Consider the following 12,358-nt stretch of genomic DNA (forward strand, 5'->3'; position numbering starts at 1 on the left):
GTCCGGGCATGCTGGGATTTGTAGTTTTGCAACAGATGGAGGAACGCTACTTGGGAAACACCTAAAAAGAGTGCAACAAAAACACTCTAAAAATGTCACTGTCTGCGTTCGCTGTGACCCCCGCGGATGACCTTGCTTTGGTTTTGCGCTCAGTGATCTCTCTCCTCTCTCTGCAGCGTTTTCCGATATGTTTTCTAGGGTTCCGAAAGAGAAAGGTACCGCCCACCGTGCAGATCTCACCAGTGATTGGTTCACTCTGATGATAATTAAAGGGGTATTCCAGGGGAAAAAAAACCTTTTTTTTTTTTTTTTTTAATATATCAACTGGCTCCAGAAAGTTAAACAGATTTGTAAATGACTTCTATTAAAAAAAATCTTAATCCTTCCAATAATTATCAGCTGCTGAAGTTGAGTTGTTCTTTTCTGTCTGACAACAGTGCTCTCTGCTGACATCTCTGCTTGTCTCGGGAACTGCACAGAGTAGAAGAGGTTTGCTATGGGGATTTGCTTCTACTCTGGACAGTTCCCGAGACACGTGTCATCAGAGAGCACTTAGACAGAAAAGAACAACTCAACTTCAGCAGCTCATAAGTACTGAAAGGAGTAAGATTTTTTTATAGAAGTCATTTACAAATCTGTTTAACTTTCTGGATCCAATTGATATATGAAAAAAAGTTTGTTTTTTTTCCTGGATAACCCCTTTAACACTTGTTCTGTTATTTTGTGACATCACATCTTTTTTTGGGGGGGTCGGGGGGGAGGGGGATGGCTTTTGGTCACCAGTCGCCTTCCAGCACGAGTGACATCTAACGCACCATGCACTTATTTTATCATTGATTCCTATTTGCAAATTATATTAATATATATATATTCTTTTTCTTTGTGCAAAAGATAACTTTAGCGAGGTGCAGGCAGGGTGGGGTGGGAGTTGGGGGTGTTGTTGGAGTAACTAATCGCAGCTCGCAGTACTGAGACCTCTACTCTTACTGAATAAATGGAAACAGTCAGCATATATCTGGACAGACGTATCCCTACAGCATAGCTGAACTCCTAGTTTCGGATGACAATACAGACCCTGGTATTTAGAAAAGATAAAAATTACCAGATCAAGCTCTGTATAAAACACTGTTTCCCAGCCAGGGCGACTCCAGCTGTTGCAAATCTACATCTCCCAACTTCACAGAGCATACACTATAATCGGCACCATACTGCAAAAGTCATCAGTCTATAAAGAAGTGCTTTACAAACAGTGCTCCTCCAGCTGTTGCAAAACTACAACTCCCAGCATGGCCTGACTGACTAGAAACTAAACTGACTAGAAGAATGTGCTCGGAAACACACAGAGAATGCTGAGAACACAGAGTATTTCCCAACCAGAGTGCCTCCAGCTTTTGCAAAACTACAACTCCCAGCATGCCTGGAGTCATTAGAAATTAAAATGACTAGGACAAAGCACTAGGAAACACTGGGGACAACTGCACAGAGCGTACACTATAATCCGCACCATACTGCAAAAGTCAGCAATCTAGAAAGCAGTGTTTCCCAACCAGTGTGCCTCCAGCTGTTGCACTGCTACATCTCCCACAATGCCTGGACAGCCAAATGCTACAGCTGAAGGTACCCTGATTGGAAAACACTAGATAGACACTTATCAAACAGCGACTGCTGGGAGATTTCAGCTCTGAAGTTCAAAGATGGAAATTCTCTTTTAAAGGGGTACTCCTGTGGAAAACTTTTTTTTCTTCTAAATCAACTGGTGCCAGAAAGTTAAACAGATTTGTAAATTACTTCTATTAAAAAATCTTAATCTTTCCAGTACTTTTTAGGATCTGTATACTGGTTTTCTTTTTGGAACACAGAGCTCTCTGCTGACATCATGACCACAGTGCTCTCTGCTGACACCTCTGTCCATTTTAGGAACTGTCCAGAGCAGCATATGTTTGCTATGGGGATTTTCTACTACTATGGACAGTTCTTGAAATGGACAGAGGTGTCAGCAGAGAGCACTGTGCTCGTGATGTCAGCAGAGAGCTCTGTGTTCCAAAAAGAAAATAATTTCCTCTGTAGTATTCAGCAGCAAATAAGTACTGGAAGGATTAATATTTTTTTTAATAGAAGTCATTTACAAATCTGTTTAACTTTCTGGCACCAGTTGATTTAAACATGGGGTTGGCTGCAGTCCCTTGCAAAACTTGGAAGGGTCACAGTAATGAAATGGCACTGGGGCCCCTTGATTCTCATGAATTTGGGGGCCCCAGAGGTTGATATGCCATCGCTTAGGAAGATGGAACTTATCAGTAAGAAACATTTACCCAGATCTATCTAGAGAGCTCTGTGTTCCAAAAAGAAAATACTTTCCTCTGTAGTATTCAGCAGCTAATAAGTACTGGAAGGATTAAGATTTTTTTTAATAGAAGTAATTTACAAATCTGTTTTGGCACCAGTTGATTTAAAAAAAAAAAATAAAAAATAAAAGTTTTCTTAAGTGTGCTTAAAGAGTGCCCCTTTAAGCACAGCCTCAGAATATGGAGAAAGTGTTACATTGCAGAACTATATCTCTCAGCATGCCCGGACTGACTAGAAAGTAAGCTGACTACAACAAGGCACTAGGAAATACACAGAGAATTATGGGAAAAAACTGCACAGAGCCTACACTATAATCCGCACTGTACTGCAAGAGTCCGCAATCTAGGTGAAAAGTAACTATGTGAAAGTGACGATAACATTTATTGGGTGACTGTTGTGCATAATCTGAGGAGCCATTGACTGTCTGGACATGCTGGGAGTTGTAATTTTGCAACAGCTGGAGGCACACTGGTTGGGAAAAACTGCTTTGTAGATTGCTGACTTTTGCAGTATGGTGCGGATTATAGTGTCTGCTCACAATCTGGCAGGTTGGCACTTGTTCACAGAGCTCGAGCACCATCGCCCCATGGACTAGGGCCTTAGAAATATAAATTATTTAGTCGCTTTGATAAATATTTTATTCTTTCGCCTCCGTCCTATCAGCTCCAAGAAGAGATTACCCCTATAGGTGCAGTAATGGCAGCCATATTGGTTGTCACCCAGCTTTCCCAGAAGCGTCTGTCAGTAATTTTAGGGTGAGCCTCATCTCCCGGTTATGTCATCATCTTCTCTTGTATTTATATTCTCAGATTTCGTTTTGGCTACAACAATAACCTCAGAACCTCAGATTTTGGAGGGCGTGCTCAGTAATGGCCTCGAAATGTATGACCTCAGCCCTGGAGAGGAGCCCCAATCACACCCTCTAATGTTATCAGAGTGAAACACAACTTTTGCAAAACTACAACCCCCAGTAAGCCCGGACAGCCTTCGGCTGTCCGGGCATGCTGGGAGTTGTAGTTTAGCAACAGCTGGAGGCACGCTGGTTGGGAAACACTGGGATACACTATTACAAAGGCAGCCCCTCACCAGTGGCGTCCCCGCTCCTCATCCTAAATCATCACCCCCACTATCCCAGGACCAGAGACCTCTGCTTGCCCCCCATGATGTAGAGGGGAGATGCGGCTGCAGGTCGGTGTTGTGTTCGCAGCCCTGACGCTCTCTTATGACTCCTATTGATTCTTGTGTTGCAGCCCACAAGGTCTTCATCCGAGAGCATCTATTCCCGCACAGGATCCAGTATACCGGGCTCCCCGGGCCACACCATCTGTGTGAGTACAACCCAAACGCGCTCCTCTCTGCTGGGCAACCCTTTGTTGTATTGTTTCCATCTCTCTATTGTTTCCATCTCTCTATTGTTTCCATCTCTCTATTGTTTACATCTCTCTATTGTTTACATTTCTCTATTGTTTCCATCTCTCTATTGTTTCCATCTCTCTATTGTTTACATCTCTCTATTGTTTACATTTCTCTATTGTTTCCATCTCTCTATTGTTTCCATCTCTCTATTGTTTCCATCTCTCTATTGTTTCCATCTCTCTATTGTTTCCATCTCTCTATTGTTTCCATCTCTCTATTGTTTCCGTCTCTCTATTGTTTCCGTCTCTCTATTGTTTCCGTCTCTCTATTGTTTCCATCTCTCTATTGTTTCCATCTCTCTATTGTTTCCATCTCTCTATTGTTTCCGTCTCTCTATTGTTTCCGTCTCTCTATTGTTTCCGTCTCTCTATTGTTTCCATCTCTATTGTTTCCATCTCTATTGTTTCCATCTCTCTATTTGTTTCCATCTCTCTATTTGTTTCCATCTCTCTATTGTTTACATCTCTCTATTGTTTCCATCTCTCTATTGTTTCCATCTCTCTATTGTTTACATCTCTCTATTGTTTCCATCTCTCTATTGTTTCCATCTCTATTGTTTCCATCTCTCTATTTGTTTCCATCTCTCTATTGTTTCCATCTCTCTATTGTTTCCATCTCTCTATTGTTTCCATCTCTCTATTGTTTACATCTCTCTATTGTTTCCATATCTCTATTGTTTACATCTCTCTATTGTTTCCATTTCTCTATTTGTTTCCATCTCTATTGTTTCCATCTCTCTATTGTTTCCATTTCTCTATTTGTTTCCATCTCTCTATTGTTTCCATCTCTCTATTTGTTTCAGTCTTTCAATTGTTTCCATCTCTCTATTTGTTTCCGTCTCTCTATTGTTTCCATCTCTCTATTTGTTTCCATCTCTCTATTTGTTTCCGTCTCTCTATTGTTTCCATCTCTCTATTTGTTTCCGTCTCTCTATTGTTTCCATCTCTCTATTTGTTTCCATCTCTCTATTTGTTTCCGTCTCTCTATTGTTTCCATCTCTCTATTTGTTTCCATCTCTCTATTTGTTTCCGTCTCTCTATTGTTTCCATCTCTCTATTTGTTTCCATCTCTCTATTGTTTCCATCTCTCTATTGTTTCCATCTCTCTATTTGTTTCCGTCTCTCTATTGTTTCCATCTCTCTATTGTTTCCATCTCTCTATTGTTTCCATCTCTCTATTGTTTCCATTTCTCTATTGTTTTTATCTCTCTATTGTTTCCATCTTTCAATTGTTTCCATCTCTTTATTGTTTCCATCACTATTGGTTTTCTATTCTTTTACATATAAACCATAGCTGCTTCTTCCAAAAACAGCACCACCCCTGCCCTCAGGTTGTTTGTGGTATTACAACTCAGCTACTTTCACTTCAACGGAACTGAGCTGTAATACCGCACACAACCTAAGGACATGAGTAGCGCTGTTTTTGGAAATAAACAGACATATTTTTCTAATGCTGAATCAAGGCTACGGACAGACACAACATTTATTTGTTGTTGTTTTTTTTTTTGTTTTGTTTTTTGGCCTGAAGAAAAAAAACAAATGTCACAAAAAAAGCATTTTTTTTTTTATTTGACGTCATATGACTTTAAGATTTCTATTAGTTGGGGGAAAATACGCTAACATACATGTACATACTGGCGTTTTCTCTTGCATTGTTTTTTTGTTTTTTTCACCTATAGTGGTAAAAGTCTATGGGAGGAAAAATGCCAGCATTTCTTCCAAAAAAAACAAAACCACCAAAGGGTAGAAGACTATATTTTCTATTCTCCTACAGCAGTGGTCTCCAAACTGTGGACCTTCAGATGTTGCAAAACAAGCAACAACAACCGCTGTAGTAGTTTCATAACAGCTGAAGGTCCACAGTTTGGAGACCACTGCTCTATGAGAATAGAAAAAATAGTCTTTTACACTTTGGTGTTTTTTTTTCTTGGAAGAAATAGAGCATACACTATAATCCGCACCGCACTGCAAATGTCAGCAATCTATAAAGCAGTGTTTTCCAAGCAGTGTGCTTTCAGCTGTTGCAAAACTACAACTCCCAGCATGCCCGAACAGCTAACGGCAGCTGCTGTAGTAGTTTTTCAACTACTGGAGGTCCACAGTTTGGAGACCACTGTCACAGAGCATACACTATAATCCGCACCGCACTGCAAAAGTCAGAAATCTATAAAGCAGTGTTTTCCAAGCAGTGTGCTTCCAGCTGTTGCAAAACTACAACTCCCAGCATGCCCAGACAGCCAATGGCAACCGCTGTAGTAGTTTTGCAACTACTGGAGGCTACAGTTTGGAGACCACTGTCACAGAGCATACACTATAATCCGCACCGCACTGCAAAAGTCAGAAATCTATAAAGCAGTGTTTTCCAGACAGTGTGCTTCCAGCTGTTGCAAAACTACAACTCCCAGCATGCCCAGACAGCCAATGGCAACCGCTGTAGTAGTTTTTCAACTACGGGAGGCCCACAGTTTGGAGACCAATGTCACAGAGCATACACTATAATCCGCACCGCACTGCAAAAGTCAGAAATCTATAAAGCAGTGTTTTCCAAGCAGTGTGCTTCCAGCTGTTGCAAAACTACAACTCCCAGCATGCCCAGACAGCCAATGGCAACCGCTGTAGTAGTTTTTCAACTACTGGAGGCCCACAGTTTTTAGACCACTGTCAAGGAGCATACACTATAATCCGCACCGCACTGCAAAAGTCAGAAATCTATAAATCAGTGTTTTCCAAGCAGTCTGCTTCCAGCTGTTGCAAAACTACAACTCCCAGCATGCCCAGACAGCCAACGGCAACCGCTGTAGTAATTTTTCAACTACTGGAGGCCCACAGTTTTTAGACCACTGTCACAGAGCATACACTATAATCCGTACCGCACTGCAAAAGTCAGAAATCTATAAAGCAGTGTTTTCCAAGCAGTGTGCTTCCAGCTGTTGCAAAATTACAACTCCCAGCATGCCCAGACAGCCAACTGCAACCGCTGTAGTAGATTTTTAACTACTGGAGGCCACAGTTTGGAGACCACTGTCACAGAGCATACACTATAATCCGCACCACACTACAAAAGTCAAAAATCTATAAAGCAGTGTTTTCCAAGCAGTGTGCTTCCAGCTGTTGCAAAACTACAACTCCCAGCATTCCCAGACAGCCAATGGCAACCGCTGTAGTAGTTTTTTAACTACTGGAGGCCCACAGTTTTTAGACCACTGTCACAGAGCATACACTATAATCCGTACCGCACTGCAAAAGTCAGAAATCTATAAAGCAGTGTTTTCCAAGGAGTGTGCTTCCAGCTGTTGCAAAACTACAACTCTCAGCATGCCCGAACAGCTAACGGCAGCTGCTGTAGTAGATTTTCAACTACTGGAGGCCACAGTTTGGAGACCACTGTCACAGAGCATACACTATAATCCGCACCGCACTGCAAAAGTCAGAAATCTATAAATCAGTGTTTTCCAAGCAGTCTGCTTCCAGCTGTTGCAAAACTACAACTCCCAGCATGCCCAGACAGCCAACGGCAACCGCTGTAGTAATTTTTCAACTACTGGAGGCCCACAGTTTTTAGACCACTGTCACAGAGCATACACTATAATCCGTACCGCACTGCAAAAGTCAGAAATCTATAAAGCAGTGTTTTCCAAGCAGTGTGCTTCCAGCTGTTGCAAAATTACAACTCCCAGCATGCCCAGACAGCCAACTGCAACCGCTGTAGTAGATTTTTAACTACTGGAGGCCACAGTTTGGAGACCACTGTCACAGAGCATACACTATAATCCGCACCACATTACAAAAGTCAGAAATCTATAAAGCAGTGTTTTCCAAGCAGTGTGCTTCCAGCTGTTGCAAAACTACAACTCCCAGCATTCCCAGACAGCCAACGGCAACCGCTGTAGTAGTTTTTCAACTACTGGAGGCCCACAGTTTGGAGACCACTGTCACAGAGCATACACTATAATCCGCACCGCACTGCAAAAGTCAGAAATCTATAAATCAGTGTTTTCCAAGCCGTGTGCTACCAGCTGTTGCAAAACTACAACTCCCAGCATGCCCAGACAGCCAACGGCAACCGCTGTAGTAATTTTTCAACTACTGGAGGCCCACAGTTTTTAGACCACTGTCACAGAGCATACACTATAATCCGTACCGCACTGCAAAAGTCAGAAATCTATAAAGCAGTGTTTTCCAAGCAGTGTGCTTCCAGCTGTTGCAAAATTACAACTCCCAGCATGCCCAGACAGCCAACTGCAACCGCTGTAGTAGATTTTTAACTACTGGAGGCCACAGTTTGGAGACCACTGTCACAGAGCATACACTATAATCCGCACCACACTACAAAAGTCAAAAATCTATAAAGCAGTGTTTTCCAAGCAGTGTGCTTCCAGCTGTTGCAAAACTACAACTCCCAGCATTCCCAGACAGCCAACGGCAACCGCTGTAGTAGTTTTTTAACTACTGGAGGCCCACAGTTTTTAGACCACTGTCACAGAGCATACACTATAATCCGTACCGCACTGCAAAAGTCAGAAATCTATAAAGCAGTGTTTTCCAAGGAGTGTGCTTCCAGCTGTTGCAAAACTACAACTCTCAGCATGCCCGAACAGCTAACGGCAGCTGCTGTAGTAGATTTTCAACTACTGGAGGCCACAGTTTGGAGACCACTGTCACAGAGCATACACTATAATCCGCACCGCACTGCAAAAGTCAGAAATCTATAAATCAGTGTTTTCCAAGCAGTCTGCTTCCAGCTGTTGCAAAACTACAACTCCCAGCATGCCCAGACAGCCAACGGCAACCGCTGTAGTAATTTTTCAACTACTGGAGGCCCACAGTTTTTAGACCACTGTCACAGAGCATACACTATAATCTGTACCGCACTGCAAAAGTCAGAAATCTATAAAGCAGTGTTTTCCAAGCAGTGTGCTTCCAGCTGTTGCAAAATTACAACTCCCAGCATGCCCAGACAGCCAACTGCAACCGCTGTAGTAGATTTTTAACTACTGGAGGCCACAGTTTGGAGACCACTGTCACAGAGCATACACTATAATCCGCACCACACTACAAAAGTCAGAAATCTATAAATCGGTGTTTTCCAAGCAGTGTGCTTCCAGCTGTTGCAAAACTACAACTCCCAGCATGCCCAGACAGCCAATGGCAACCGCTGTAGTAGTTTTTCAACTACTGGAGGCCCACAGTTTGGAGACCACTGTCACAGAGCATACACTATAATCCGCACCGCACTGCAAAAGTCAGAAATCTATAAAGCAGTGTTTTCCAAGCCGTGTGCTACCAGCTGTTGCAAAACTACAACTCCCAGCATTCCCAGACAGCCAACTGCAACCGCTGTAGTCGTTTTTCAACTACTGGAGGCCCACAGTTTGGAGACCACTGTCACAAAGCATACACTATAATCCGCACCGCACTGCAAAAGTCAGAAATCTATAAATCAGTGTTTTCCAAGCCGTGTGCTACCAGCTGTTGCAAAACTACAACTCCCAGCATGCCCGGACAGCCGTTGGCTGTCCGGGCATGCTGGGAGTTGTAGTTTTGCAACAGCTGGAGGCACCCTGGTTGGGAAACACTGATCTAGAATGTATACAATCAGCTGTGCGAAGTGTTATTATATTATATAACGGTGCGATCTTGTGTCACGTGACCCCCTCAGGCTAAAGTAGACGATGAGATCCTGGACTACAAGGACCTCGCCGCCATCCCCAAGGTGAAAGCCATCTACGACATAGAGCGTCCCGACCTCATCACCTATGAGTCCTTCCACATATCCACGTACGAGGATCGGCAGGAGCGGCAGAGCATGGGGGAGGTGAGGACGCAGCATCTCCATGGTCTTCTATGGTGCCGTGGGACTACAGATCCCAGGAGGTTCATAAATACCACCTGGGCACTGCTGGGACTTGTAGTTCCACCTAAAAACCTCATGATGTGGTAGGGGGGGTGTCTGGGATGTGACCATTGCTTTTTATTATTGACCTCGGTGACTCTTTTCCGCAGTCGCAGAGCCCCCGGAGTGACCGCTCCTCAGTCCTGAACGAGAGAGTAAGTCAGGGCGCCGCTGATCTCTCCCCGGAAGGAGACCTGAAGTCTGTCCATGTGACGCTGATCACTGAGAGATGTATAAGATGGGTGACATCCAATGTGGCTGTTATTATGTGGCCTTCCATCCAGCTTTCCTAGCGTCCTGAATGGACGATCTCCCGTAATCTATACTAGAAATGTCTTATTGCTATATCAGGCAGTCAGGAGTTTGAGAAAGCTGGGTGACAATACTTGAAATGGCAGCCATTTTGGTTGTCTCACAGCTTTCCTAGTGTCCTGATTGTAAATATTTTTCTGCTATGTGCTGGAAATATACCACTTTGTAAATGGGCAGTCAGGACTTTGAGAAAGCTGGGTGACATCATTTTAGGAATATGACCCGATTGCAAAATCTCCTGTGTTTTATGCCAGGCTTATATTACTGCATAAAAATAATCAGGAGCTTACAAAAGCTGGGTGCTGACACTATAGGGAGCTGTATTGGTGGCCATATTTGTTTCCACCCAGCTTTGCTAGTATCCTGATTTTAAAATTTCCCCTGTGGTATGCTAGAAATCTATCACTCTGTAAATGGGCAATCAGGACTTTAGGAAAGCTGTGTGATGACACTTTAGGGAGCTGTATTGGTGGCCATATTTGTTTCCACCCAGCTTTGCTAGTATCCTGATTTTAAAATTTCCCCTGTAGTATGCTAGAAATGTATCACTCCGTAAATGGGCAATCAGGACTTTAGGAAAGCTGTGTGATGACACTTTAGGGAGCTGTATTGGTGGCCATATTTATTTCCACCCAGCTTTGCTAGTTTCCTGATTTTAAAATTTCCCCTGTAGTATGCTAGAAATGTATCACTCCATAAATGGGCAATCGGGATTTTAGGAAAGCTGGGTGATGACACTTTAGGGAGCTGTATTGGTGGCCATATTTGTTTCCACCCAGCTTTGCTAGTATCCTGATTTTAAAATTTCCCCTGTAGTATGCTAGAAATGTACCACTCAGTAAATGGGCAATCGGGACTTTAGGAAAGCTGGGTGATGACACTTTAGGGAGCTGTATTGGTGGCCATATTTGTTTCCACCCAGCTTTGCTAGTATCCTGTTTTTAAAATTTCCCCTGTAGTATGCTAGAAATGTATCGTCCTGGGCAATCAGGACTTTAGGAAAGCTGGGTGATGACCTTTTAGGAATCCATATTGTCGCTGGGTGACAACCTTTTTAGGAAGCCGTGTGGGTGGCCATATTTGTTTTCACTAAGCTTTCCTTGTGTCCTGATTGTAAAACTTACCTTGTTATATGCTAGAGACTTAACACTGTGTGATTGGACAATCAGGACTTTGGGAAAGTTGGGTGACAACCAAACTTTTTTTTAGGAAGCCGTAATGGCGACCATATATTTGTTAATCCCGCTTTTCTGGTGTCCTGATTGCAAAATCTCCCGTGTTCTAAACTAGACGATCAGAACTTTGAGAAAGCTGGGTGAAGACCTTTTTAGAAACCTTTAATGGCAGCCATATTGGTTGTCCTTAGACCCCTCTGAATAGAATATGTGGGGGGACTATTTTAAGTCGTTTTACATTTTGTCACTTCCGGTCTCCTTCCTCCCTGGTAGTATAGTCCGTGCTCTGTGTATAACGTTCTCTCGGACGGTCATAGACGCACAGATTCCGCCGCCGTATGGTCACCGTGGTTACGGCGTTTATCGATCAGTGCATCTATGGCCGAACTTATTGTAAACTAAAACCTCTGCTGTGATTATCGCTGTCGTTTGGGTTAATCGGTGCTTAGAGTTAAGGTGCAGCAGACAGCCCTGCGCAAAAAAACAACGGCGATACGTGAAAGTTTTCGCCGCAGTTTCACCACGATTGCATTCATGGCTCTCTGCCGCCCCATTGCCGCTTTAAATTTATCATTCAATCAATCAATATATAAAATCTTTGCTGGAAATGGGAGATTTCTGATCAAGAGTTGCTTCATTTCTTATTCTAGGTTGGTGTTTCCCAACCCAGGGTGTCTCCAGCTGTTGCAAAATTACAACTCCCAGCATGCCCGGACAGCCTTCGGCTGTCCGGGCATGCTGGGAGTTGTAGTTTTGTAACAGCCATTAAAGGGGTTATCCAGCAAAAAACTTTTATATATATATATATATATATATATATATATATATATATATCATCTGGCTCCAAAAATTTAAACAGATTTGTAAATTACTTCTATTAAAAAATCTTAATCCTTTCAGTACATATGAGCTGCTGAAGTTGAGTTGTTCTTTTCTGTCTAAGTGCTCTGATGACACGTGTCTCGGGAACCGTCCAGAGTAGAAGCAAATCCCCATAGCAAACCTCTTCTACTCTGTGCAGTTCCCGAGACAAGCAGAGATGTCAGCAGAGAGCACTGTTGCCAGACAGAAAAGAACAACTCAACTTCAGCAGCTGATAATTATTGGAAGGATTAAGATTTTTTTTTAATAGAAGTAATTTACAAATCTATTTAACTTTCTGGAGCCAGTTGATATATATATATATATATATATATATATATATATCTATAAAAGTT

The 12,358-nt window shown here is 42.8% G+C and overlaps 1 protein-coding gene across 17 annotated transcripts in view; it reads left to right on the forward strand.

Annotated features, from left to right (window-relative positions):
- Nucleotides 1–12,358, forward strand: part of ABLIM1 (actin binding LIM protein 1) — a 349,855-nt gene that overhangs the window by 278,016 nt on the left and 59,481 nt on the right. For 14 of the 17 annotated variants that reach the window (XM_056530890.1, XM_056530886.1, XM_056530883.1 and 11 more), the window contains 3 exons: nt 3,597–3,674; nt 9,421–9,576; nt 9,765–9,809. In XM_056530890.1, coding sequence (XP_056386865.1) covers nt 3,597–3,674; nt 9,421–9,576; nt 9,765–9,809 — 279 coding nt within the window. The remainder of the gene's footprint in view (nt 1–3,596; nt 3,675–9,420; nt 9,577–9,764; nt 9,810–12,358) is intronic. The other 3 variants (XM_056530881.1, XM_056530882.1, XM_056530896.1) reach the window with 1 other exon arrangement.

This window comes from Hyla sarda, chromosome 7 (assembly GCF_029499605.1).
Source record: "Hyla sarda isolate aHylSar1 chromosome 7, aHylSar1.hap1, whole genome shotgun sequence".
Taxonomy (NCBI): domain Eukaryota; kingdom Metazoa; phylum Chordata; class Amphibia; order Anura; family Hylidae; genus Hyla; species Hyla sarda.